The following is a 27403-nucleotide window of genomic DNA, read 5'->3' as shown; positions in this document are numbered from 1 at the left end:
TGTAATAAAAGTCGTAGATGAATACTTGAGGGTGACTGGCCCTGCGTTCAAGCCCCCAGGTATCTCGGGAGGGACTTGTGGCAGTTCGGTTTATCGTTACACAGTTACTAACTCCCGAAGACTACATTCCAAAAGCATGTTGAAGCATCAAGGATAATTAAGATTCGGATATTTTTTTATTCTAATGGAACGACCTGGCCGTATTGCTCAAAACTAATTTACAGATAATTCTTCCTTCACTTTTGCTGGTAGACATTTTACCTTAAGTCTTTACATGCAGCAGATGTATTCAATACTGCGCGCTGTCGAGCTCTACCATTCACCAATATCCCAATAGGCCTTTCTAACAAACGCATTGACGCCATCACTTCATCTAAGTGTGTGTCTACCACGCCACATGCAAGTGGACGGCCTAAAGAGAAATTTCGAGATGGGTCTTCAGGTGCCATTCTCATGACATGTCCTTGACCAGTAGCGAATCTGATTGATACTATGATGGTGAGATCGTACAGTACAGCTGATAGGGCTCGTTATCGTAAAAGATCCTCGAGGGTCCAAAAATCCTTCTGAGACACTTTTGGTCACTGATTACTTAAACATTACTTGATAAACTTATATTACCCTGTCAACAACAACAAACAAATTAAACCACTTGGCAAAGAAATTGTAAGGTCAACATATGAAGCCTTACAGAGAAGCGATTCACTTTTTTTTTGTCCTCATGTCCTTAGAAAAGCTGACGTATTTCGCCAAACCTTTAAACACCCATTTTTATTTTACTCTCCACGAAAACAGTACAGTGGCATTTGGCCAGCCACTTTAATTATTCACTTTTGCTACAAAAGCCACGCTCAACCATTTTCAAACGTTCACACTTCATCAACCATTGTGGGGTAATGCTGCTTTTGTGCTGTCCACCGCAAAAGCATCCCCGTGTGACGGTGGGGCATTAAATGAAATACCGAAGTACAGGTGATGGAGTACACAAAACCCATAGCCAGCAAGTGCCATAAACTGGCCCAACAAACAAATGTGTACCGCTGCCAGATTTACCTTTTCGCTTATCCTTTTTAGTGTGGTTGGTTTTGTTGCATCAGTTTTTTTTTACATTTGTCGTTACTTCCCTTTTCCGAGCTCGGTTTTCCATTTGGAAGACCACTTTCAAGAGACACTTCCTCTCGGGGTACGCTTTCGAGCAACAGCAACACTGCAGCAGGTATTATGTATCCGTTTTTCCTCACCGTTACTTGCGCGCGCGCTTCTTTTTTCCTGCTGCTTCAAATTGTTTACCATGGAGAGAGAGAGAGAGAGAGAGAGAGAGAGAGAGAGAGAGGGTCCATTTCGGATGCACCATTCATTGGCGCCCAGGTTTGGGCAAGGGCAAGGGTTAAAATTTATGCACACCATTTGCACAAAACCCCGAATAGCACTGTTTCCCGAAGACCGGCGTCGTCCTTTGGAGTGTGTAAAAGGGCACGATCACTATTCATCGTACACACCACCACCGTCCCCTTCCTTTCGGCTCCTATTCTGCCCATTCAACAAGGATATTGAATTCCGGTGCACTTTGCAGAAAAGTGCATTCGATACGATTCTTCCCGGTACGGGAACATTGGTACGAATTTGGCAGGTCTGTAAGTGCAATTTTCTCCGCGATTTGGAGGGTAGTCCGATCATCTAACTAACGTTTAATTGCTCTCCGTCGGTGAGCCAGCAAATTGAAAACAGTTCCTTCCGTACCCCTGGACCAGCAGCAGCACACAATGCGATACCGGAAATTATTATGTTCAATATTGAATATCCGATTCAATGACTCGCCAGCATGTCCGCTGAAAAAACGCTCAATTTGTAGCGCTCCTTCCCGTCCGATCGTTGGTCGGTGTGGTTGGTTAGGTTCTCTAGACGGAACCCACTGGCCTGCACGTGCGAGTGCGTTAAAGGAGGTGTTCCACATCTAAAGGAGTCCTCTTTAGCGTGGCCAAGTACGTTGTTTTGGTGGCTAACAATTTGATAAATGAGCGAACGCTGCATCGGGGGGAAAAGTTTCTAAACTTTGCTCCACTTCGGTTCTGTGGTTCGGTTGGCCGAATTCCGGGTGGTTTGTAATTTGCTAGCCGGGACTTGGGGTTGTTTTTCGCAGCACCCGAAATACGTATGCACCGTGCCGGTGCGCTGTGCGAAAGTAAATCGACAGAAGAAAGTGTAGCTACAACTGATAACACTATGCACTGCTTAAACAACGTTTTAAATTGGTGCACATCGTACTGGGTCCTTCATCTTGGTGAGTTCCACAGGCACACACCCACACACACAAACTGTGGGGCAAAATGAATGGATACCATATTTTATTGTTCCTTCGCCTTGCCGGTTGCTTGCTTCGGGTGGATCAGCCGGCGGGATGGTAGATTAAATGTTTGCCAGCAAAAGTTACCCTCTTACCCTGCCAGAAACACCAAAGGTTTTGCAAATTTTTAGAGCAAGAAGTGAAAAATTTGCACCGTTCGCCAATGCAGATGGTCCATCTTAATCTGCGTCACTCCATCATCCGTTCTAGGGTGCAGCCACCGGAGCCGAGCCGAGAAGGGCAACTGACCTACCATCATGGATCACGACGAGTTGCATTATTCACCTGTCGTCATGCGACGCCATGCATTGGGGAAGTTTTCGTGCCCCGCCTCGTGGCCGCTTTTGCTTTGTGCACAATTTTTCTCAAGCATAAATCATTCGATCCGGGTCGAGTAATGGGAAGGTGGCGGGCTTAACCGAAGGCTATAGGGTGACTGTGCATCCCGGGACCTTAGTGCTTCGCATTCGTTGATCCGTTCGCCGTTTCGCTGTCCTCGTTCGTTGCATACGATTTGCAAAGTGCCATCCTATCATCAACAAGACCGACCCACCGACCCATACACGTGCTCACATGTTCATATATGTGTATTATACCCTTTTCCTCTTTCTTATTCTCTCCGCCCGTTTTCTTCAAATCCTTTCCCATCCGTCATGCTTCCGTGCGCTTATATTTTCTTTCCTGCGTCGAGTCGCGGTCCTCGTGCTGTTCTGCTTTCTGTTCTCTTTTTTTTTGCTTTTTGCCTTAGGACGGAAGCGGAAGTGAAAGTTGGTGAGTGAAGTCAGTCAAACATGCACACACACACACCGCTACCGAGATTGTCTGGTGGCGAGATATTGGCGAGATTTGTGTGGTGCGTGATAGGAATATTTAATATCTCCCTCGCTGCATCTGTTCGATGAAGCAAACGCTCGGTACAAATGTTGGGTCGAGCTCGCTACTATCGAAAACTTTAAATTGCCCCGTGGGTAATCGGGATAATAAAAAGCAGGAGCATCTTTCCCATGCTACAAAGGCCGGAAGAAACGCGACGGGTGTTGCAAATAAGTTAATGGTAAAGTTGTTGCCGGGTAGCTACAGTAATGGAGGCTAATGGTAATGCTCTGGATGCAATGCGAAAATGCAAGATGCAAAGATGACTTTCTCGATGTGTGTTAATGTGTACATTGAATTTTGAACGTCGCAAGGAAAAATGCTTTTTTCAAAGCTGATTTTTTTTTTAAGTACTTATACCATGGTGATCTTCTTCTCCTTTAGTACTACAACCTCGAAAGGTCTCTGCCTGCCTGGCTTGATTTTACCTGTAGCTGAATAATCAGTACTGCTAATAGGGATGCGATCTGAACGGGATTTGATCCCCGTTCCTCCCGTATGAAGACTAGTGTCCAGTCAAAATTTATCCAAATTATTAGGAGTCTGTTCACGGATGTTTCTATCGTTCACCGATCAGTTATCCTGACCTACTAGGTGAAAGCATCAACTATATCAATAGATGAAACAAACTGTCTCGCCAGGGGAGTTTAGGTTAAAGTAGAGTTGGTGGATGTTATCTTTGGCTGCATTCTTTAAACATAACCAACCTACCGGTTCGTGGCCTGTATAATTTGTAGCGCAGTTTTGAGTTTTTTTTTTGTGATTAACTTATATTGTCGTTAAGCAAATAAAGGATCAAACATTCTGTGAAGACCAATTGGAATACTAAACTCGACTTGATTGCTTGCCGTTTGACTCTTTGTTATCGACTGTCGCGACCGTGGATCCGACACTTTCTTTAGAGTGCCTCAGGCTCTCCCACCGAAATCCTATCCCGCCACGTCCTCGTTGTGCAAAGTGGTGTAACTTCCCCCACCCCATATCCAAGCTTGGATGCACGGGCCAGTCACAACCCCCTGGGCCGATGGTGTAGCATGGCTAAACAGGAGGAGGTTGGAGAGAATGGGCAACCGGGCTATCTGAACGTCCGGTGGGGCAACCAGACGATAAACCAAACTGCCACGTGGTCCTTCACTGGTACCTAGGAGCTTGACCGCAGGGCCAGTCACCCTGCCCCAAGATACTAACCGACTACAGAAAGCAGAAGCAATTTCTGAGAGGTAGATGCTCAGAAGGACTTTTGGCTCCGTATGTGGGGAAAGGCAAGCCGCTACAATGACGAGCTCTATGAGCTGTACGATGATCTCACCATCGTGCAGTGAATTAGACTCGCCAGGCTCCGGTGGGCTTGTCATGTCAAGAAACTGACACCGGACGACCCAGTCCGAAAAGTCCTTTTAGGCCGGACCCTGAGCGGTATCGGGGATTGTTACCGCAGGCAAAGAAGTGGTTGTAACGCCGGATAAGTAATTAAGACTCAACCGTTCTTAGTACGGTCTTGGTGACCCTCCCCGTATAACACTAAAACTGCATCTGATAACCGCCAGGTTAAACTCCACTTAATTTGGCCAACGTGATCACTGTGCTCCTCTGGGCCTTATGCCGTAAGAGTCGCCAACAAGCACTTTCCTGAAAGGGTATGAATCCCGCTTCCTTATCACGTGTCTCAGCACGTCGAATTCTGCTGGCTTTGCTGGCCACCATCAGGATATCTGTCCCGCCAAAAAGCTCAGCTAGCTCGAAGTTCATTAAATTTCTCCACACACCCTACTCGTACACACCGCCAAATATAGTACTTAGCACCGCTAGTTCGAAAATTGCGATAATGCGAAAATGCGTTCTCTCTTAGTATAGTGCCAGAGTTTTGCCCGTGAATACTACCGAACGCACCAGTGTGGGATGTAGCACGAATGTCATGTGATACAAGACTCTTCTGGATCGTCAGAGTTTATGGAGCCTATAGAAAGCACGTTATCGCTTAACAATGCGCCTTGGGATTTCGCTGATTAGTTTTTATCCAAGGTTACCGTAGTACCAAGGTAGCAGAACTCCTCTACCACCACGAGCTTGTCGCCATAAATTGATGCTCTGTTTCCGACGCAGCCATAGCCTTCCGTAAACAGGCAGAGAATTCGTCGCATCGATCCTCAAATCAATTCTGCGTTTCTCGCGCTTCAGTCAGGTGTATTCGTATTATGTACTCGGAACAGGATTTTGTAAGCTGGATTCAGGATTGTAGTGGCTTGGAAGTTAGCTCAGCCCAGCCTTTGATTTTTGCATAGTGGGTGAATAACACCCAGCTTCCATTCGTCCGGTAGTTCTTCATGGTCGCATATCCTGACTATCAGATAATGCATGATCGCGACAAGCTCCTCCGGTACCATCTTAAACAGTTCTGCCACTAGCCCATCGTTGCCAATCGTCTTGTGGGATTTCAGTTGTCTGATGGCACTGATGTCTTCGTCCAAAGACAGCGAAGGCACTTACTATCATTCGCTCAATTTAGCCATATCTGTACTGGTCGTTCTGGGCGCCGTGCAGGAATTGAATCGTATTACGATTTCGGGCAGCTTCAGCTGCTATGCAGTTTTCAAATAACATGAATACAATTAAAAAAGTGTCTGACATGATTACAAAAATCTGTAGAATTTGTTGTTCTTTTATACCACGATAATTAATGGATGGCGATAGTTAACATTCAGCAACAATAGATGTCTACAACAATGGCAAGCACTGTAGATGCTGAAACGCACATTATAAACTTATGTAGCAGTGTAAACATAGCTTCATATCAGCCGATTCGATGGATGCACAGCTGTCAGATCAAATGTAAACAAGAAGGGGAATTGTAAACACAACGCCGGCATCATCGCAGACGGCAGAATGGTAAGTTTCCCACGGTTTGTGGCTTAAATAGGTAATTTCCTTTTGAAATTGTGCTTATTTTCAGAGCGTCACGTTGCACACTGATGTCGGGGACATCAAGATAGAGTTGTTTTGTGACGATTGTCCAAAAACATGTGAAAATTTCCTAGCCCTATGTGCCAGCGATTACTACAATGGCAACCTGTTCCATAGAAATATAAAAGGATTCATCGTTCAAACTGGTGATCCAACGGGCACAGGCAAGGGTGGTCAGTCTATCTGGAAGCGAAAGTTCGAAGATGAATTTAAGGAAACTCTAAAGCACAACGAACGAGGCATGGTGTCGATGGCGAACAGCGGGCCAAACACAAATGGAAGTCAGTTCTTCTTTACGTATGCCGCTCAACCTGCGCTGGATCTTAAGTATACGATGTTTGGCAAGTTAGTAAAGGAACAAGGAAAATTGCCTCTCTTCCAGCTTCCGCCATTGTTAATCCACATTAATGCGATATTTGTATTGCATTATTTCAGAGTTATTGATGGATTTGAGGCTTTGGATGAGCTGGAAAAACTTACCGTAAATCCCAAAACGTACCGACCATTGGTGGAAAAGAAAATCAACAGTGTAACGATACATGCGAATCCGTTAGCTGGATAACTGTACTGTGCGTTTGTTCTTTTCATTCATACGCTGTAATAAAAACGCTAACCGCTTTTCTGTGAAAACCACACTATGTTTTAACTGCAATTCTAATCTCTTGCCGAAGTGCTCCCTCACCTCAATCGTATCTAATACAATTTTAGAACACATTCGAAGTTCCAACTGTCAGTGCGATAACATAAACAAAACATCCAACACATTTGTTTGTGAACGGTTCGGCGTCGTTTTTGTGTATTCAGTCGGTCGTAGTGTTAAGTTTTGCGTTTTACAGCTAAAAATACGACCAATAATGGAACATATCCCATCTATCCGTCGACGTTCATCGTTGTTTTCGATTAATCATGGTAAGGAGGGCGAGAAATTTGTACATTGTTGATGTTTATCCGTTCTTCTTCCCATCCAACAGTCGATTCCGGCTCCACCTCCAATGAACTCGTTAGGTGAGAATGCTTCCATTCTAAACGATACCAATAGTGCAAGTGTTGCTTTAATATTTCAGATACGAGAAGCAGCTCCGGTTCGAAATAAAACAGTGGACTCATCTGCTTCGTTCAAAATCTCAAAAAATGCAGCAGCTACGCGCAGCTTCGTGCCACATCGATCATACTATTCTGACCGACGAGCAGCGCAAATATCTTGCCAACGGTCCAAAGGTTGATCAATTCATTGCAGAAACCGAAGCATTCGATACAGCTGTAACTGCTTACGTTGTGCGTAAATCATTTTTGATGGAAAGGAATGCTCATATCGTCCAAGAAGTGAAAGCATTGGTGGAGCTTGAGCTTAAAGATAAAATAGCAAACGAATTATCAGAAAGTATTGATCCATAAGGATGCACCGAAAGACTTGAAGCTCTGTGAAGAAACCAATGTGTTTAATTATTCATCAATAAACATAATAAACCGTATTGAAAAACGACGCTCCACGCTTAGTTCAAACGAAGCAGTCGGTTATGTTTTGGTTTTCAAACGGATGACATTGCCAGTGACAGCTTGGTTTTTAGATCGCTTTCGGTATAGCTGTCATTGCGTGTCCCAGACTTTGACAAGTCAATAATAGCCAAGAAAAGCAGAAGGTTGCCGAAGGAGGAAACATTAATTAGCATACATTTCGTGATAATCGCAGTCCAAGTTAACGTAATCAACGGCATCCGCGGATGGTGAAAAATGTCGTTCAAGAAAGACCTGGTGCTACTGCTAAAACCCTACTATTGGGTCAACATTCTGATGAGCATATCGTACATCGTCGCGAAACGGGCACCGTTCATATGTAACTATTTATGGACTTATCTGTTTCAACAAGAGGACCAGTGCGAGCTCGATGGGCGCGAAACGGAAATCCTGTTCTTCCTGCTGATCGTCGTCATGATCCGGACGCGAAAAACGGGCAGTGTGACGATGATCAACTACCTTACGTCCAGCTTCATGTACACCAAAATAGCAAACCTGGGCCTGTGGTTTTACAACGACATCCGTCTCGGTATGATCTACTTCGTGTTTTTCATCTTGGTAGCGCTGCTCTTGCCAGAACCGACCTACACCGGGCCAGAAAGTGTGCTGTACTTCCGCACCGAGAATGGATTGGAGGAGGAGCTCGAGAAAGACAAGCGCGTTACGTGGCTGGTAACGTTCTACACGGTTTGGAATCCCGCCTGCGTGAATTTTGCCCCAATATTTTCGGAACTGTCGAATGAATACGCACTGTCGAACCTGAAATTTGGCAAGCTGGACGTCGGGCGGTTCCCGAAGATAGGCGAAAAGTACCACATCTCCGACAGTTCCTTCAGCCGGCAATTACCCACCGTGATCCTGTTCCGCCAGGGCAAGGAGGTCGCTCGTCGGCCGTATGCAGACAGTAAGGGCAAACTGGTGAAGTTCTTCTTTTCCGCTGACAACGTGAAAGCTGCATTTGATTTAAACAATCTGTACAAGGAATGTAAAGATAACCCCATCAAGGCAATCAAAACGATAGCTGAGAAGAAGAAGGATTAATACGGCGTAAAGAGCTAGAGGCCATTGCATTCATACCGCAAGTAACATTTAGCAGCATTTCTACGGAGGGAGGTCACTGATAGGGATTATCTTATCGACATTGCCATCTTCATTTGATCGATGACAGCTAATTAAGTTCGTTAGAAAGCCACACGCGTGTTGTGCACTACCGTTAAGAATTATTTATCCGTCTTATAGATTACGTTTGCGTCGAAAAGACCCGTATCGGAATAAGGTCGATTTGTTTTATTCGTTTTCATTTGTTAATATTTAATTTCATGCCGAGCGCACATCCACCAGCACACGAGTTTTAGTTTTTTTTAAGTGTTGTAGCTATTTTAAGCATGTTTGTAAAATGCGAATAGTCAAATAAACTCCAAAGTTGTAGTTAAATGTTTTGCTTGTTTTGTTTCTAACATAAAATTATTCATTGAGAATTGTACAATGAAGGCCTTACCAAGCTGTAACGGACAGAGTGCTAACACATGAAATGTTTATTCAGTTCAGCAGCTACTTTTTGTTCGTTCATGTTTTAGAAAGCCTTAGCATTTCTCCGACAGAAATATAGGGCGCAAGCCGTATTGAAGCCACCATCGGCACAAATCTTGGTGGTAGTAGCAAATATTTATACTACAACGTTTCATAAAAATGCTAAAAATTGCTCTGAACTTTCGGTCGCTCTGAAAATTATCTGCTTTAATTAACAGCTTTTGTTAATAATCTCGTTATATTTGCAGACTAACGGCCAAGTTGTACTAGGGATGGGCAGAACCGCAAAATAATATTTAGATGCTATTTTTCTTAGTTTGTTTGGAACAAACGCATTATAGGCAAGCAAATCAATATAAAGGTGCACCCAACGATATAAAACATGATCAATTCTTCAACGATCCAAAGAAAAAATGGAAAATATTCTCAAAACAAAAGTTAAAATTGCATTTTGAACTAATGTACTTGTAATCCGGAGCGGAACGATTCTTTGGTCGGATGCTCTACGATTTCCGCAAAACTGACAGCCGCTAAACGTCAGATGACTCTCGTTGACACGCTTCCTGTCTTCCTTCTCTCTTTTTCGCAACGTAAAGATGGCTGATCAGGTAGGTTTCCGTGGTGAAGGCGAAGAAAATGTTAAATTTTCGATTACCAATAAGTTCTTGTACCGTTTTTCTATGTGCATTGTGCTCAGTAACAATTGCGGTGTTTGCGATAGTTGAAGAATGAAAACCGAGTGAATTAGTTACGAAGTAAAACAACGATTCGGTTGTCCATGTGTTGGGATTGTTTGACGGGCGGACCGAAACCGATGTGCTGTGCATAGGACAGCCGTCGTGTTGCGGTGAGTTTAACTGAACCAGCAGATTTATGTGCACTTGTATGATGAAAAAATCATGACGGTCTGCTGACACCTACATGAAGATTGTCAGATTATAACCCAAAATGAATGATCAACTCTGAATGTGCCATGAGAAGCAAAAGGCGATTGCTGTGCAACGCGATGCGGCGGACTCAACGTTGTTTACCTCCTAGAAAGTGGCATACCCAAGTTAACCCAACTTTTATGCTTTCCCGACTCTTCCGTACAGAATATCCGCGCGTTCCAAAAGCAGTTGGGTATCAACCTAAACCGCAAGAATGTGACCAAGAAGAAGGGCCTGCGTATGCACCGCAGCATTGGTCTTGGTTTCAAAACTCCGAAAGAGGTATGTATATCAAATGTTGAATTTGTGCGCGGGACCGGTGGCATACAATCAGCTCTCATGTAGCGGGACATCCCTGATGATACCTTTTCACGATGGTCTTCCGATACAAAAATGAGGAAGCTTTCTAACTAAACCCAATTCATTATATCTGACACGAAACATGAGCACACGTTGTATGCCAGCACCGGTTTGATAGGAGTGAGTGTGAGAAGCTAACATGGTTTTATGATTCGTTTTAGGCCATCTCTGGAACGTACATCGACAAGAAATGCCCCTTCACCGGACACGTTTCCATTCGTGGTCGTATCCTCACCGGGGTTGTTCGCAAATTGAAGATGCACCGCACTATCGTGATTCGTCGTGATTATTTGCACTTCATTCGCAAGTACGATCGTTTCGAGAAGCGGCACAGGAACATGAGCGTTCATCTGTCGCCCTGTTTCCGGTAAGTGTAGTGTAGCTATGTAGGCATGGTGGTGTTAGTACGAACATTTTACATTATATTATGCAAGTACACTCAGCATCCTTCGTAATAAGTTAGCATGGAGTGATGCTATTTGATTCTTGCCATAGTGATCGCCAAGCGACGTACTATTCCCGATGTTATCGCGTGATAACTTCGATGCAAATGGTCGCTACAGTCCGTGAGTTTTTTTTCGAGTGCAAGAGACAAGGTTTTTCGAACTGGTTACGTGTAGGGGCGGTCCGATTGCCGCAGCAATAACGGGGCCGATCTTCACATGACAAGATCGGGATCAAATCCCAACTGAACCGCCTTCTCATACGTAGGACTGACTTTCCAAATGAGGATGAAATCAAGTCACGAAAAGGCAGACCAAGTCCTCGAGGATGTAGAGCCACGTTAGAAGAACACGAGTGGTGAAGAAATGCGCTAGCTGCGGAACAGAGTCTAAACCACATACCCCCCTGATCGTGTGTAGCTCTTGTCCTGCAATTGTGTGAGAGAGGGTCCATTATGCAAGTGTACTCTGCGTCCTTCGTAACTATTTAGAATGGATTGATGCTATTTAATTCTTGCTAGAGTGAATGTTAAGCGACGAACTATTCCCGATGTTATCGTGTGATAACTTCGCTGCGAATGGTCGCTACAGTGCAATGAAGTAATGTTTCTTAATTTCGTAACTTATTTGAAGTTGACTTTGAGTTTGAAGCCCTGTCATGTCTGGCTTCTTCGACTTGAATTGCTTGTAACTGCATGGTCAGTCCCGTGTACGAAGAGAACGGGGTTTTAACTCTGTTCCCGGTCGTGATATTTAAGAAACGTGTTCCCTGTAGGCAAAATCATCATTGTGAAAAAACACCCAAATGGTCGTCTGCTACTCATTTGATAAATAGTCATTAAGAAAAGCTTCTGAATCTTCCAAGTTTCTGATTTTGTTGTTGTTGAAGTATCAATTTTTATTACATATATTACGTTACCCGATTCTGTCTTATGAAGATCTGCGCCGCTACCGCGTCAGCTTCCGGACTGCCACTATCAATTGATAAACATTGCCAATAATTTATGCGGAGCTATTTTACATACTCTTCGAGAATGTATAACAAAGATGTTTTTGCTATAATGTGTTAGTATGATATTTCGTATAATCAATTAATTGTCGCTGATGTGGCTATTAATTAATAGCTGCTGACGATATTAATGTCCCTGATATATTTACAATTTACTCATTGCTTCACTAAGTGGAAGGAATTTAAATAATTTCGATTTTCGATTCACTCTTGTCAACTTTTTTTTTTTCGTTTATTTATAGAGGCTTTGGGTCTTTGAGACTTCATTCGCCTCTATACTCACTCTTGTCAACGACTACGAAACTTTTATACCAATGCCAACTTTTATTCGTATGTTAGTGATTTGTAACGGGATGCCTATCCGGAATTCTGCGTGTGAGGAAAGACCGTCTGGTCCGGTTCTGTCGTGTGAAAAAACTACAAAAATGTCTCGGCCACCGAACCGTTTTACAAATTCGGAGCAAGTAACTTTTTCAACAGCCGAATTAAGACTTGATTGAAAATAATTGATTTCGCTTTAAATATTTTTATTTAGTTGTCTCTAGTATTAATAAATATTATACGTTGAACTGTCATATCATTTTAATACGAATATGACCAGCTCGTCAATGAACATAGGACACAAACAACTCGCACTCAAATGTTGAAGATTTTATATCCCTTTTCCTTAAATACTATCTTTTCCATAATCATAATTGCGATCATTGCACTTGATAATGACGTTCTGATTTCCCTTTCCATTCCTTACAGTGATGTCGAAGCTGGAGATATTGTGACTGTTGGTGAATGTCGACCACTCTCCAAAACTGTGCGCTTCAACGTGCTGAAGGTCAGCAAAATGGCCGGATCCAAGAAGAAGTTCAGCAAATTCTAAGGTAAATGCTGCCTGTCGGCGTGTGGTATTCATTCGCCCATCATCATCGGAACACAAAGGAGATGGATGCTGGTTGGAGTGAGGAAGGGGAATAAAGGATGAAAACCAACTAAAAATGTATTCCATTCAAAGTTTCTTCTTTCTATGGGTTGTTTCCTAATGACAGTACAGTTATATTTGCTGTTACACCTAATCTCTCAGCAGCAGCTCTAACATAATCATCTGTTTCATCTCCTAGGTCCGAAGTTTGTCCACATCGAGTGTGCGAATTCTGGACAGGTTAGATTTGAGCGAAGCAATGAACGCATTTTTAGCACTCTGGCGAAGTAGAGTCAATTTGAACTGCATCAAAACCACTAAATAGGTTGCCATGAAGGAAATGTTCTGCGAAAGAAAACGAACTTTAATATTTGTACAGGACACCCTCTCTACACCTACAATCCGGTGGTATGTAGACAAATATGCCCGTAGTATCGTAATACCCTATCCCGAAAAATGTCTTACCGATGTGATCAGTCCCCGATTAATGTTGGCGTACCCATCAAGATTCATCGTAGGCGGATTTTTATCGATGGCGACAAGAAACATTTCCACCTCCTTCTGCGTAGCCTTGTCGACTGCCGTCAGATTAACATTCAACAATCGTTCCTGAAAGTTCAGTCCAACCTGTAAAAGGGTGGGCCATTATGAAATGAGGTGAACGATGGTAAAAGTACATCAAGCTCCAGTAATTGTGTATCATCTTTCCGTACAAACCAAACATGCATCAGGCCGACGGAGTTACCTTGTTCGACATGGCTGGCAGTCGGCTAGTGCCGAGAGCCGTACGATTGTTTTGTATTTGGTACAGACCCACAACAGATACGAGGATTCCGTATGTGGGCAAAAAGCCCTTAAAATGCGTACACATATACGTACCCTTTTGGATGCATGGTGGGCCTCGTTGCAAATGATGAACAGCAGGCTCATGCAATAGAAAACAATGACAAATAAACCCACTTCCTTATATGTGGCACCGTGCTCGATAATTTCGCTCAGCGAGCCGTAAGTGGCAATAATGGTAGTAAAGAATATCACCAAACAGTAGATTCCGTACATGTTGGAGTAGGCTTTACCTGGGGAAAGCGTGTTATGTCGATGATCGAGAGAGAGAGAGAGAGAGAGAGAGAGAGAGAGGGCGCATGGGAATACGAACATGCTTAGGTCAGTTATGCGCGCGTTTCTCGGTTGAAGGGTACCACCGAAAGCGTACATACCCAACTGCTGCATCATGTGACTCAAATCCACCCACAGGTGACGATATTCGGTCAATTTCGCCGCTGGCCGCTCGGTAGCCAGCACGTCTGTTAGCTCTTTCGCGAAGGCCTTGCTAGCCGTACCGAATGCGGTACAGTTGACAAACCTGTTGATACAAATAGCATCGGTAATTGTCCATCGGTGTTAGGTTCCTTTTTGTATGAAGCAACAGCTCCGGTATGTTAAGACATGCTCACCAAAGGCTACAGAATCCGTTCAGCATAGCTATGATGTGGTAGTACGCAAAGGTGTGGCTAAATTGGAAGTCAGGCTGCAGATAATACTGCGACAGGATGATTACCAGACTCAATGTCCACGACACGATGCATAACGCCCACGTAATGGGATACAGCTTGGGGAAAACGATTGGCTTCCCGGTGACGATAAGATACTTGTACTGAAAGTCCGTCCACATGTTCTTGAACTTGGCCACCTCCTGACCGTTGCGCCAGGAAGCGACCGGTAGCAGAAAGTGCGGCACCATAATCGACATGAAGATGATGTTGTAGATCACCTCGTCGAACCGTTTGTCGCTGGTGGAGATGAACTTGTTGATGCGCTCGCGGGCGACCACGAGCACAACGATCGTTTCGCACGCATAGATGAAGTACGCCCAAAGGAACGCCTTCGAGCACCAGGTGAAGGTGGTACGGGGCATATCGACACCCTTCGGGCTGCGCATAATCGGCATCACGCCCATGATCTGGAACAGCACCAGCAAACTTTTGGTGGTGTGGTAGAACGAATCGTGCTGGTCGAGCAGATTTACGTCGGTGGATATCTTCAGCTTGCGCCGGTACATGTGCGTCGGCGACTCGTTATCCTGCTCGAGCTGATGCAGCTGCTCCTTGATCCGCCGCCGGTCCTCCAGCTGTTGGCGCTGGTTCGGATTCAGCACCTGATGGCGGATCTCGTACTGGGAATCTTCCATCTGAGAGTGAATCATGATGAAGTCGTTCCAATCTCAATTCCACCCCGATGACGAAATGACTCCCCCACAAAGTAGGTTTGCGTGTGTGTGTATACTGCTTAACGTGGCGTAGTTTTCACTTTTATCTCAAAACAAATTATGTACGTTTGGCGTGTGTGAAATCTCCCGGCTGAGGTCTCCCCGGCCGAATGGAGGGTTTGAATTTCCTCACCCGACACAACAGGGCAAGATAAGATTTTGAGGTCGATTTCTTGCCGGTTGCTGTTGCTCTTTAGCTTCACAGATTAATGTTTTCAATCTTGGGAGCTATGTGTGCAGTCGGGAAAATAGTTCACGCTGACCCAAATGACCCAGTGCGGTGTTGACTGACCGCGGGGAAGGCTTCAGTAAAACAGAAGGTTTTGTAATGAACGGGCCAGAAACAATAAACTGCGGCGCAGCGACATCGACGTTTTTATAGTAGTGGATGGTGTAGCGCCGGAACTGTAATTAAAATATTATTACGATCGATGTTTTTCTGTTTGCTCTTCGATACATAATGCATTCTGGGAGGAGGGCGTTCCGTGGGGAGTTCGTCTTTGTTACGGAAACCTATGCGGTTCTAATGACCGCTGCTGGTACTTGGTGTCATTGCAATTTAGATTGTTGCCGTTGTGGACCAGGCGGCGGTTCGATAGCGAGACTAGGGCTGAGAGGTCCACACATTTAGTTCGTTTATTTAGCTTGGAGTTTATTAACAGCTCTTTTGCCTCGCAGCACGGTTGTTCGTGTTCGGACAAAAAGAAAGGCTGAAACAGAGTTTAGCTCTATTTTCGCATCGTTTTTCGTTCAGACTTCAAAGGCATCGTTAGTTACCATGGTTACCCAAAAGCTTTTCAATACCGCTTCTATGTAAATGAAACAAGTCATCATTGAAAAGTATCCTCCGATCCTTATTCGAATCGAATTCTTCGTTCCGTAATGTAAAAGGGCAGTATGCACGAGCAGGACGCTTCCAGGTACAGCAGAGTTTCTGCTTACATTTTTCCACAAAACATTTCAATGGATCAAAGAATTTCTCAACGATGCGACTCGACAGCGCATGAGGTAACGCATCAGCTGGAAGGTAACATTACACGCCCGTGTGCTAGCTTTTCTTTCCACGGATTCAAATGCTCACCTCACACTTGGCTGTTTTCAGATGATGATCACGTACTGACAGAACGCATCGCCAATCGGAAGGGCTTAGCCTATCGTATGCGCCGCTGGTTTCTAATAGACCGCCAACATCCGAGCTCGGCACTGCACTTCCGATCGCACTATCTCTATCGACGCGAGCTGGCTCGCCAAGTACGCAGCAAGTTTTGGTACATCATCCATCCGTTCAGCCAGTTCCGATTCTATTGGGATATGTGGCTGATCGTGTACTACTATGCCATAGCCCTGCTGTTTCCATTCTTTTTCTGCTTCACCAAGCTGGTGCGAGTTCGTGGCAGAGCGTACGTCATTTCGATGTTTCTAAACTTCATGGGCACGTTGGATTTTGCGGTGCATTCCTGTACCGGTTACCTGGAAGATCAATCGAACAGAGAGGTCATTTTGCACCATGGCAAAATTCTGCTGTATGTAGCCGTTTCTGAGTTACAACGAAAACGGTCGATAAAAGGTTCGGTTTGTTGTGTAATTGCAGAAACTATCTGAAGAGTGACATGATCGTCGACATACTGGTCATGGTTCCTTCGACACTGCTGGTGGGAATGTACTCTGAAAACTCGAACCGCGCAATACCGGAAACCCTGCTCATGGACATTGTGCACGGTACACTGATGCTGAAGATCATTTCTTTGCGCCATATTTGGGGCTATTTGGAAAATGTTTTTGAGGTGCTATTTCTATACAAGCCGTACAGTTGTTGTCAGTACCGGGTGCCAAATGAAGGACTCATTTATCTCTTTTCCAGCGTTACAAAATTGATCTGCTCAATTACTACGTTCTCCGGGTGGTACTGACCTCGGTGCTGATTGTGCACTGGTGCATATGTATCTACAAAATTGCCATATTCGAATGGGACGTGGAAGTGGCCGAGGAAGGATTATCGTACATGGAAGCGCTTTATCAGTATGCAGTGTGTCTCTATTCCGTTTCCTGGTTCATGTTTGCGTACAGTTTCATTGAACGCGACATTCCTGGCGATGCTCGGGCAAAGGCATTCAGCACGGCATGCATTGTGATTGGATACATGTTTAAGCTTTTCATCTTTCGTAAGTACTTTCAAAAGTGTTATTCTAGTGTGATTCCATTTACGCTTTAGCTCACTAAAACCCGCAGTGCAAATAATCAATCTGGTCGAGATTATGAGCTCCATGGACAGGAAGTATGCTGAGGTTACAAATCAGCTGCAAACGTATGTCCGCACAAAACAGCTCCACACGGCCGACATGAAGCAAAGGCTACTGTACTACTACGCAAAGCGATATGAAAATTGTTTTTTCCAAGAGGACATCATAATGGAAAGCTTGTCCGGTAATGAGAGTAGCATGAGGAAGGGAAAAATGACACTTAATCCAATAGATATTTGTCCAATCTATTTCGGCAGACACACTTAAGAAGCGAATCACTGACTACAGTGCAGCAAACTTCTTGAAAACGGTGAAAATATTCGATGGCATCCCAATCGACGTCCTGCTTCCACTGATGGGGAAAATGACCAAAGAGATATATCTTCAGGATGATCTGGTATAAGCAGATGCACTCTGTTGGTTGAAAGGTATTTTAATCTTTTCCTTTCCCCATTAAAGATCATCAAGGCTGGCTCGTACGGAGACAAGATGTACTTCATAATGGTCGGCATGGTAGCGGTGTATACTCACAGTCGCAAAGAAATTTGTCACTTGTCCGATGGCGATAACTTTGGCGAAGTGTCGATGTTTACACGCAAAAAGGTAAGTAAAATCATGTTGCTGTTCGTTCGGCAATTTTCTGACCGAAAATGATTAATTGGCGTTCATGGTTCAGCGGATTGTGAGCGTGGTAGCGGTAGAGTTCACACAAGTGTACGTGGTCGAACGAATGGCGTTCAAAAGTCTGTTTCCCGCCGATCATGCTGTACATCAACGCCTGCAGGAGCTGGCCAATAAACGCTTGCAGATCACGCTAGTGTTCGAAGAACAGCACAAGAACCATCTGCTAAAGATGGGAATGAATCAAAATGAGATCAAGATCGGGATATGATGCTGGGACGGTGCAGCGCCAAAAGGTACCGGTCGAAAGATAGAGGCAAGCAGTGTTGTAAATGCTCACCACATTACTTCTCAATTTCCCTTCAGGTGAGGTACGCCTGATGTGTAAAATCGATAATGTTTTTGACACCTCTGGTAGTGCACGCATGAAGGCAAATTGGACCAGCTTTTGTACTGAACGAAACGTTCTGGTTGAAGCATAATTGAGGATGCACGTGGCGCAAGGATTGGGCAAAGGAGTTTGGTAGGACGAAGCACAAGAACACATGTCAATTATACCACACTTGATACGTTTGAGCGCTTGATGATTTCTTTTTAATTTTTCATGCAAATGAGAAAGTTTTCTTAAAACTTTTCAACTTGCTCTCTAACCCGTCGAAATCCTAGGACTCTTTTACTTAGTGAGAATATATCTTTGCACAGGATACAAAAAGGCTTGTCCTAGGATCTTGAATAACGGCGACTAATTTTTAATACATAAAGCTGAAATCCATGAAGCTGAAACTGAAAATCTCCTATTGAAGATCGTTTGGTAAGGTGAATTTAAAGAGTTTAATCAGAAAACATTTCCTTTCAAAACTTAGGATCTTGAAAAATTTTAATGCAATGAAACAATCCAGAGGAGTTCCTAAGGGAATTCTTCGTTAAAACGAAAAGACTGATATCAAATGCCTGTCGAACAAGGAAGCCAGAAATGGATCGAATTTACGTTTCTTCACAATATATTTTTCCGAATAGGCCTAGTTCTTCAAAAACTGAATTGACCATCCATTTATTAAAGCTTGTCTGCAGGCCAAGCTATCCATATCGACCAAACACCGTAGTTAAATAAGTTAAATTGAATTTAAATTTTATTACAAAGTTGCTCTATCCTGTATGCGAGTTTGTTTTGGATAGATGTGAAGAGTTCCACCAAGAAGCATTTAAGAAAAAGTGTTACTTGTGTTAAATAATTATTAAAAAAAAAACAAAGGACAAGAATACGCCTAAGAATACTTTCCAAAAATCATAACACAGCGCGTTTAGAGTTCACGCGGTTGTTGCTTCGTCACCGCGATAACCCGAGCGATGCTGCCGGGTTAGTTTACGCCACACTACAATGTCATACATCAGCTGGTTCCGGCGTCCGGGTCCTCCGGCGTGCGAACGATGGTGCACAGCATAAATTCAAAGCGGGCGGGAAGTTTTCCGCTCCCTAAGACCACGCTGCGGCTGATGGCGTTTAGTTATGTTTGAAATTTCGCAGCGTGCACAGCAGTGTGTAGCGTGTGCGATGGCAGCAGCGCTGTAGCTTTGCGATCATCACTTTCTTCGTGGTTTTGGGAAGTGAGTTTTGATCTGAGTGGCACATGATGTCATCTGCCGCCGTGGCGCGCAATCGTGGAACGACTGTTGTGTGTCCTGACTTTCCGTAGCATCCTAGCAATTTCCACGCGAGGAGAGTTCCGGTTTTAAGTGCGCGATTGACCACGAAACCGGCGAACAAGTGCCCCGAGGAATAGTGCTATATCATTAAATAACATGGGTGAAGCGTCGTAAAATGAGCGCTTGCAATAATAACTGCGTAAAGATAAGCAATCGCACGGTTTTTCTATGTGCTGTGAATATTTGTTGCGCTACTGGTGTGTCTCGCCGCCGAACGTCGCTTCTAAATTCGGGGTCGTGTTCGGTTGACTACAATATTATAAATCCCCAACGAACGCGGCTTCAGTTAGTTTGTGTTCGATAAGCGTATTAAAAGTGGCCATCGCCAAAGTTCTAGCGTGGAACCGTGCGTGACTGAATGGCGCGCGTCTTGGTTATGATGAAGCATGTGTTTTTGGTGTTTTATATCTGCTGTTGTTATTGGTGTGCGGTTTCGCCCGCCGATGGGCACCTTGGTCTGTGGCCGTTGACGGAATGCGAATGCCAGCCAGGCGCGAGTGCTCACTTCCCATAACTAAATAGCTCTTCGCGTGGCCACAATTAATCACAGTCAATTAATTTGGTGAATATATTGTTAACGGTGGGTTGCCTGACGGACTGAGTCCGTCGCCATTCGCCAACCAACGCCCCCTTCGGCGCACTGCTGCTGCCCCCGATTGAGATCGATTGTCAATCGCTACCGTGTTGTTGCCTTTTAACCGATATGCTACTTCTTCTGTATCTACCCAGCCCCTGAAACCTACCCAGCCCCATGTGGGAAATGGAGTTTTAATTTTTTGCAGCTCTTCTTCGGATGGCAGCATCCACGGTTGCTCCAGCCTCCAGTAAACCATTGTTGTGGTGACTGGGGTTGGTGGTGTTTAGTTTGGTTTATTGGTAACGCATCATTGAGCTTTACCAAAATAGAGCATATTACGCTAGTTAGAGCTATCATAATCACCCATGAGTCTATGGGCTAGACATGCCGACGAGCATTATCCCTCGGGTGAGGAAGCGATGACGACAGTCACTAGCAGCAACAGTTAGTCAGTCAGCAGCGACAGGTATGGATAAATTGGGAGCATTGGAAGCGCGAGTGGTGAGAATCTAGGCCATCTGCGCTAGAATCGGTAGTTAAACCAATCACGCATAAAAAAGGTGCGTCCATGTTTAACAGTTCCTGATGCAGCAAGGAATGCAGAAAAATGTTTGTTTTTCATCTGGCAGTTCGTCAATCGTTAGGCGTTGAAGTAAATTAGCACAAGTATTGTTATTAACAATATTTTATTCGACCTACCTGATAAAAGAAAATATTTGCTTATATCGTCCTTAAAAACCATGATCGTTTGCGTGCCCTAACGTAGCTGATCATTATTACATTATTTGCAAGCCAATTTGCAAGTAAGCACCCTTAAATTGGTTTTGCATGAAATAGGCTAACTTTTGTTTCAGTTGACGAAAATGGCGTGATAACTTACTTAAATAGAGTGAAAAACAATTTTGAAGCAAGTGAAATGAAAAAAGTTTTCCAGAATGGTGGTGGCATTGCTCGCTCCTCCGTGTGACTAGCGAATTTAATTTCATTCCAATTTATCCGTTCGAGTATATCGTGCATTGGTAAAATAATCAACTTTCCCGTTTTATTTACCAGCGCACACGCAGCGCAAAGAACCCCATACCGAAGTGAAGTGATCGTGGAAATTTAATATATTCCGAAGTGGTTCCGACGTCCGATGTGTGTGCCCAGCGCCAACGGCAATAGTCCTCCGATGGACAAAAGTGTAGAAGTGTCATTTGGGAAAGCGCGAATTGTTGTGTGCCATTGAGGGAAAACTTTTCCAGCATTAAGCATTTCACCTCCACGTGGTGGTGCCCGCGTGCTCGCTTACCATTTGCATCCATCCGCTTGATTGGATGACAGTGTTGAAAATTAATTTTAAACGAAAAGAGTGTGAGTTTTTTTTTTTCAATCGTTGATCGTGTGAAACGGAACCGACAGTCAGCAGCAGGTGGAAGTGAAATTGTTTGAAGCATTTCGGCAGCAAGAACCATCTCTACCTGCTACACAGCTTCATTCTAACCAAGCGCACGGGGGAGCATAAACAACAAAAAGCACGATGATACTCAGGTAAGTTTTAAATTTAATTTGCCCGTACAAACAGAATCAGTAAAGTTTTTTTTTTGGCTTAAATAATTCACGAGCCTGATGTTGTCATTAGCGAACCATCTGCATCATTATCATCACCGGCCATTACTTGGACCATTTTCACAATAAAACCACTATTTGTTTTTGCAACCGCTCGGGATTCGCCCTGCCACTCAATGGTACTCTGGTACTAAGGATTTTCTGTACAGCTGTGATTCGATTTCAATTATTTGCGGTTGCTAATATGGGTGTGATATTTCATTTCCCTGCTTGCGCCCGCCCGTGTCCTGGCACGAACGGGGATCGGTCAGTCCGTAATCGCTTACGGAATGAAATCTGCTTTCAATTAAATTATCGCTTCGTGGCCACCGGTTCGCACCCGCTAAAGCTGCCTGCCTGCCTCCACCTTCGCGATGGGCTAAAGCCGATTGTGAAGCCTTTCTGCCTGTTTGTACTGGTCTGATGCTCCTGCTGCCGATGCTGCTGGATTATGATGGGTCCTTGGTGTGCAGATTAAATAACGTACGTGCATTGCGTGGGTGGTAGGGGGGTGGTGGATAAGCGGACGAACGGTCTGGGTGGGATGTGGGGGTGGGGTGACTGCTAGGGGCCAGCTGATCTTGTGTTGCATGTTTAATTATGAAGAGCCAGATTCTCGGCGAAACATGTTTAATCAGAACACACTGGCCCGCTGCTGTACGCTGCGGGTTGCAACGCGTGTTTTTTTTCTTGTGTGTGTGCGCATTTTCTTTGTGCCAAATCCGTGTTTTCACCGGTGGTGCTGTGAAATCTGATGGAAATGGAAACGTACGTTAGCCTGCGCGATTGGGAAATATTGGATTTCGGATTTATTGAAGCTAGTCGATTAAGAAGAGTCGGAAACTTGTTTTAATTCACGGTTAATAAAACTCAAGCCATGTTAAACTGTGCTTTTAACTTTATGTTATGATGATGTTAAAACAGTTTTGTTGATTTGTGGAACAAGAATTGGATTATTTTTACGGCTTGATAGCACCTCCTTGCATGAGTAACGTTCATAACCTTCTTTAATAAATGTATATTTGAGCGTATTTGAAAAAGACAAAATCCCAAGGAAAGTGTTTGGATTGTTTTTAGTTGAGATAAATTTTTTCTCATAGTGGTAATTTCGGTATTTATCTATGCTTAATGATAACCCTGTATCAAATCTGTATCTGTGCTGAAACCCTGTATGAAATTTGTACCTTCAGATTGATTGAGAGCAGTTATCTCGTAAGCAGGGGTGGACCAAACAGATTTTTACTAGCGAGGCACTCATTTTCCCATGCTAAAACACAGGTTTAGCGGCTGCACGGATTATGCACCGCATGGACCTCATAAGAAAAATACCAAGAATAAACCACAAAATCTTGGTGATGAGCTGTCATCGCTTCCGCATGAGACTATTATCGTCAGTCAACATGAACCTAGAGCTAGGGACTGGGATTTTTACTTAATAATTAACCTTTTCATCCAACCAATTGTTGGATTCCAGAATCGCTAGAGCCAAGCACATTTGGGATCTGTTTCCAACTGCCTCCACTCCTAATCAACAAACTCTCGGCAAAGTCTATGGTAGTAAAACATAATCCTGTTGCGGTTCAAAAGTTACGTTTTATGGGTAAATTGTACTCACTCACTCGCTATGGGGGAACGGCCCAGCTGAGATTTGAACCCCGGTCCTGCCGTGCGAAGACAGGTTATGCTATCGCATTACTACCGGGCCGCCCCATGATGAAAGTATTCTTCTTAGTAATTAGGAAAAAAACTGTATAAATATAACCTAATTTGCTATGTGCATCTACAACAATTAGGACGCAATTAGCTGTCAATGTAAAATTTACTGAAACATTTCCATCAGTCCATTGTTTCAACATTTATTAGCGAGACGGATATTGAAAAGACTCGAGGGCTGAACTTTTAACGTATGTGATAAAGTAGATACATCGAATTTGAAAAGAGCAACATATTGAAACATATTTAAACGCTAGACATACACTAGCAAGCCAAAAAAGGCAGACATGACCTAGGAAGTCGTTCGGCCAAAGAAGAGACATACACTTACAAACATCGGTTCTCAATGGCTAATTCGTCTAGTTTCGGAATTCATGTTTATGGTTACTAAAAAGTTATCTGATAGTGGAAAGTCGCTTCATCTAGACTTTGTTTCGAAAAGAGCATTTTCTTCGTAGTGTCAATAAAAGGGAACTGAAGCCTCAAATTAACTGCACCATCGTCAAACGAATGGTTTCTTATCAATTTGAACATTTTCCTAGGTTGATTTAAAGTAGATTTTATCTTATACGAGTTCTACTTCAAAATGCGTAGCGTTCGCAACCCTTACCCCTGCCCATCAACCCAACGCGCCGCATATTGTTATGATTCACTTCAAACCTCGTCGGTTTATACACACCGTACGGTTTATGGCGCGGAAATGAAAAAGGAAGTTGCTATTCCCACCGCGCACCCTCTGCAAGATTCATCAAAATAGTTGTAAAGCTGAACAAGTGCCCTTTTTTTCTTCGACATCGGGCCAGCTGATAAGATCGGAAAAAAGTGGAATTGTCATCGGACGGACTGGGTCGGGTTTTCGTTTACAACCACCCCTTTAAACACACCGTTTGTGTGGGACGGTGTAGCTTTAGTGGCGTCAAGCGTTTCTTGCGGCAGAGCAACTTCGAAAAAACGAAGCGAAAATAGAGTGAAAAGTGCTTGAGTTGGTCCGCAAATACTATCCTATTAAGTGCGATGGTCCCCAAAGCTCGTGATAAAATCAGGGTACTTTATTGATTTGCTATTTCATTTTCAATCATCCAAGGTCGTCGATACGGGAGAAAACGTGGCCGTAAAGTCAGCCTCCTTTTTTCCAAGGACAAGGCAATACCTCCAACGTCAAATCAATGCACACCCCACAATAAGGGTTGGTTCGATTTACCCTTTCGTTTCTTTTTTTTCCGTGTGCTTCGAGTAAATGGTATTGTTAAAAGTTACTGAACAACTTGAATAGCGAAGGAGAAGCCTCCGAAGTTTGAGCAAAACACCAATGCCAGATGGTGGCGCAAATACATGTCTTCTTCACAGTGTGCTTCACCGGCACGCACCGTAAGGTGAGAGAAAATAAATCATAAATGATTTTGGGTGACAGCCATGAAAAGAATCAAATCATCATGATCATCATCATCACCATTACGATTGTGAGTTGCGCTGGAAGAGCAGACAACGATCGATTGGGTGGGGTGGTTGTGGGTTACTGGTTAGAATTGATGCTAGGCAGTCTCTGAGGTGGCCCCGAAGAAAGTTGTTCCCGGTGCACAATGAAGTTCTGAAGTTCGTTAGACGAAAGAAAAAAAAAACTCATCCCCAGCCAGCCTGTTGGATTCAAAAGGTCCGGTGCTCTTGGGTCGAGGGTATGAACCGGAGGTGAGCACCTCCCGAGCGGCCCAATTGGGTGGAGCACAAAATCAATTAAAAAGTAATAATAATCATAAACAATAAAACGCCGGAGCATAAATCACCGGCGGAATCAGCAGCTCCGAGAAGCCGAAGTAAGCGAGAAGAACCGACCGAAGCTCCTGAGTACAGGAAATGGAATCCGTTCGACGGCAATGGCCAAACTGTGGAGCGATGATTCGACGACAACTCGACGTTTGGGGACAATGTTTTGGATGGTGCTGTGAGACGGAAGGACGGTCCGGGAGGAGTCGTGATAATGTGCAGGACGGCGTTAAAATGCCTCCGGTCTCCGGAGAACTTGCGAGGTCATACTTGCGGGTGATAAGAAAGGGGTGATTTTAATTACCTTAATAACTGTCTTTACACTCACTTTTTTATTTTCGATGTCACTCGGTGTTGTGAGTGTGTGATGCTTGGCTCTTACCATCGCGTTGTTCAAGTTCTCCATGGTTATAGGCCAGCTACTTTTATTGCCCTGTTTCTGTAGGGAATGTGTAGGTGATTGTTGGATATTTGTAGACTGCCTCGCTTTGTGGCCTCTGCCGATGCTATAATCCTCCAATAAAAAGTGAGTGTTTTCAGTTCGTGATTTTTATGGCCGTTTATTATTTAATACAATTTCACGAATGGCTTCCTCACGCCGGTCGGGCCGGACGGATGGGAATTGTGCACCGAGAGACGAAATGATTTCTTGTTTTGTTGGAGAAAGAACCGTCGCCCGATCCGATGAGCCAGTTAGCGACAATATTGCTACTCCGGTACTCTAGACAACATGGAAAGGGACGATGTTTAATGGTTTATGTGACATAATTTGTAATCCCGTGCACTTATCGCGATAAAACCTCATCCTTGGAGAGGGGAAATATTTTACTCGCTTCATAAAACACGAAACATTGGGTAATTAAAACACGAAGCCTTTAAAGATGCTTCAAGAAGGGGAAGAATGTCTAACTAATTTAACATTTTACCATGTCCAAACATCCCTTCTCCCACAACCAAATCAACCAAGAGTTGAGAGTTGAAAATTGATTTTACCTCTTAAAGTTGGTACACACCGATGTGATGTACTGTACGTACCTACGCCATAAATTTGTTCATTTTGGCCATTTACCGTCACTTGTTCGTTGCGTGGTTTTAAAATGTTTACGGCCTCGTCGTCCGCCCAGTTTCAGCCGAAAATGCGTTTGATGTTTACGCTTGGCTGAAACAAAATTTAATAACCCCATTCGCGGGCCGACGCATCATCGACGTGTACGCCAGCAGTAAAGTACTCTTTCACTTCAGGCCGGTAAACTTTTGCACAAAGGCTTACTCGCCGGAACGCCTGCAGGTAATACGCAAAAAACTGGTCGGGTTGATTGGAATTGATAATAAACAGTAATTTGTAACCCTCCCGGGGCAGTACGAGATTAGACCGGGTCAGCACGGAGAATATTTTGAGGTGCAAGCTTTAAATCCGTCCAATGTTGAAGATGGACGGGCTCGGGCGTTATGAGCAGTGAGTTCCTTCCCCTGATAACGTTCACGCGCCGGGTGCTAATGTTTGTAAATGAATTCAAATTCTGTACGTCGGCAAGCATGGCAAGTGTTTTTGTGGTAGTGCATGCAAGACACTTAGTGTCTAGTTAATTGTTTTTCAAGATAGTTTAATCTACTTCAAGACTTCAAGGGATCAGAATTGAGAGTCGAGCTACTGTGCTACGTACGCAATTAATCTCCGAAATAGAATTATCGCCGAGCGGAGCATGTGTACACGTACTGCATTTATTATGCAACAGCTTTAGTTCCAATCCCTAGTTCCAAAGCAGCTGCCGGACAGAGAAACCTTTCCTTGAGCTGAACGTGGGACAGTTTCAACTAACCCTGTTGCAGCTAGTCAAACTCTAGCCCGCTCACAGGAAGTAAATCCCGTTTGTCATGGCGTTGCAGACCCGGTGTGGCATCCCAGGCGCAGGGCGCACATGCATGCGAAACATTACACAAAACATCAAGTTGATTGCTAAAACGTGAGTCGAAATGAAATCCCATCGAATTGTGTTCGTCGGGTGCATGGACGTGCCGACGGTTCGGACGGATTGAAACGCCGGGAACTGGAAGCC

The 27403-nt window shown here is 44.1% G+C and overlaps 7 protein-coding genes across 10 annotated transcripts in view; 6 read left to right on the top strand and 1 right to left on the bottom strand.

Annotated features, from left to right (window-relative positions):
* The first annotated feature begins 6031 nt into the window (after positions 1 to 6031).
* On the top strand, positions 6032 to 6813 carry LOC118513616 (peptidyl-prolyl cis-trans isomerase-like 3). The gene is made up of 3 exons (XM_036059672.1): positions 6032 to 6103; positions 6168 to 6523; positions 6614 to 6813. Exons 1-3 carry the CDS (start codon positions 6101 to 6103, stop codon positions 6738 to 6740), a joined length of 486 nt encoding a protein of 161 aa, XP_035915565.1. The 5' UTR covers positions 6032 to 6100; the 3' UTR covers positions 6741 to 6813.
* Positions 6814 to 6918: 105 nt separating this feature from the next.
* On the top strand, positions 6919 to 7661 carry LOC118513617. Its single transcript, XM_036059673.1, has 3 exons — positions 6919 to 7087; positions 7150 to 7183; positions 7243 to 7661. Exons 1-3 carry the CDS (start codon positions 7033 to 7035, stop codon positions 7571 to 7573), a joined length of 420 nt encoding a protein of 139 aa, XP_035915566.1. The 5' UTR covers positions 6919 to 7032; the 3' UTR covers positions 7574 to 7661.
* A 93-nt stretch (positions 7662 to 7754) lies between these two features.
* LOC118513615 (thioredoxin-related transmembrane protein 2 homolog) lies at positions 7755 to 9127 on the top strand. Its single transcript, XM_036059671.1, has one exon. It carries the CDS (start codon positions 7910 to 7912, stop codon positions 8732 to 8734), a length of 825 nt encoding a protein of 274 aa, XP_035915564.1. The 5' UTR covers positions 7755 to 7909; the 3' UTR covers positions 8735 to 9127.
* A 606-nt stretch (positions 9128 to 9733) lies between these two features.
* Positions 9734 to 12958, top strand: LOC118513236 (40S ribosomal protein S11). Of its 2 annotated transcripts, none has more exons than XM_036058788.1 (4): positions 9734 to 9831; positions 10318 to 10434; positions 10674 to 10879; positions 12715 to 12958. In XM_036058788.1, exons 1-4 carry the CDS (start codon positions 9820 to 9822, stop codon positions 12836 to 12838), a joined length of 459 nt encoding a protein of 152 aa, XP_035914681.1. In that variant the 5' UTR covers positions 9734 to 9819; the 3' UTR covers positions 12839 to 12958. The 2 variants fall into 2 exon arrangements, with proteins under 2 accessions (XP_035914681.1, XP_035914682.1); XM_036058789.1 differs by lacking the exon at positions 9734 to 9831 and adding an exon at positions 9838 to 10070.
* A 6-nt stretch (positions 12959 to 12964) lies between these two features.
* Positions 12965 to 15473, bottom strand: LOC118513235 (gustatory and odorant receptor 22). Of its 2 annotated transcripts, none has more exons than XM_036058786.1 (5): positions 14332 to 15473; positions 14095 to 14240; positions 13757 to 13953; positions 13343 to 13504; positions 12965 to 13222 (listed from the first exon to the last, which is right to left on the bottom strand). In XM_036058786.1, exons 1-5 carry the CDS (start codon positions 15078 to 15080, stop codon positions 13073 to 13075), a joined length of 1404 nt encoding a protein of 467 aa, XP_035914679.1. In that variant the 5' UTR covers positions 15081 to 15473; the 3' UTR covers positions 12965 to 13072. The 2 variants fall into 2 exon arrangements, with proteins under 2 accessions (XP_035914679.1, XP_035914680.1); XM_036058787.1 differs by having other exon boundaries at positions 13757 to 13947.
* Positions 15474 to 15979: 506 nt separating this feature from the next.
* Positions 15980 to 18728, top strand: LOC118512436 (potassium/sodium hyperpolarization-activated cyclic nucleotide-gated channel 1-like). Its single transcript, XM_036056898.1, has 9 exons — positions 15980 to 16170; positions 16246 to 16666; positions 16735 to 16927; positions 17005 to 17305; positions 17373 to 17567; positions 17641 to 17780; positions 17843 to 17986; positions 18060 to 18300; positions 18371 to 18728. Exons 1-8 carry the CDS (start codon positions 16041 to 16043, stop codon positions 18273 to 18275), a joined length of 1740 nt encoding a protein of 579 aa, XP_035912791.1. The 5' UTR covers positions 15980 to 16040; the 3' UTR covers positions 18276 to 18300; positions 18371 to 18728.
* Positions 18729 to 19530: 802 nt separating this feature from the next.
* LOC118512435 (thrombospondin type-1 domain-containing protein 4) overlaps positions 19531 to 27403 on the top strand; it is an 86492-nt gene continuing 78619 nt past the window's right edge. Inside the window, exons 1-2 of one of the 2 annotated variants that reach the window (XM_036056896.1) lie at positions 19531 to 19609; positions 21140 to 21815. In XM_036056896.1, the coding sequence (XP_035912789.1) occupies positions 21805 to 21815 (11 nt within the window). In that variant the 5' untranslated portion in view covers positions 19531 to 19609; positions 21140 to 21804. The remainder of the gene's footprint in view (positions 19610 to 21139; positions 21816 to 27403) is intronic. The other variant, XM_036056897.1, reaches the window with a different exon arrangement.

This window comes from Anopheles stephensi, chromosome 3 (assembly GCF_013141755.1).
Source record: "Anopheles stephensi strain Indian chromosome 3, UCI_ANSTEP_V1.0, whole genome shotgun sequence".
In the NCBI taxonomy this organism is placed as follows: Eukaryota; Metazoa; Arthropoda; class Insecta; order Diptera; family Culicidae; genus Anopheles; species Anopheles stephensi.
The sequence above is the reverse complement of the archived record's forward strand: the minus strand, read 5'-3'. Positions and strand labels throughout refer to the sequence as shown.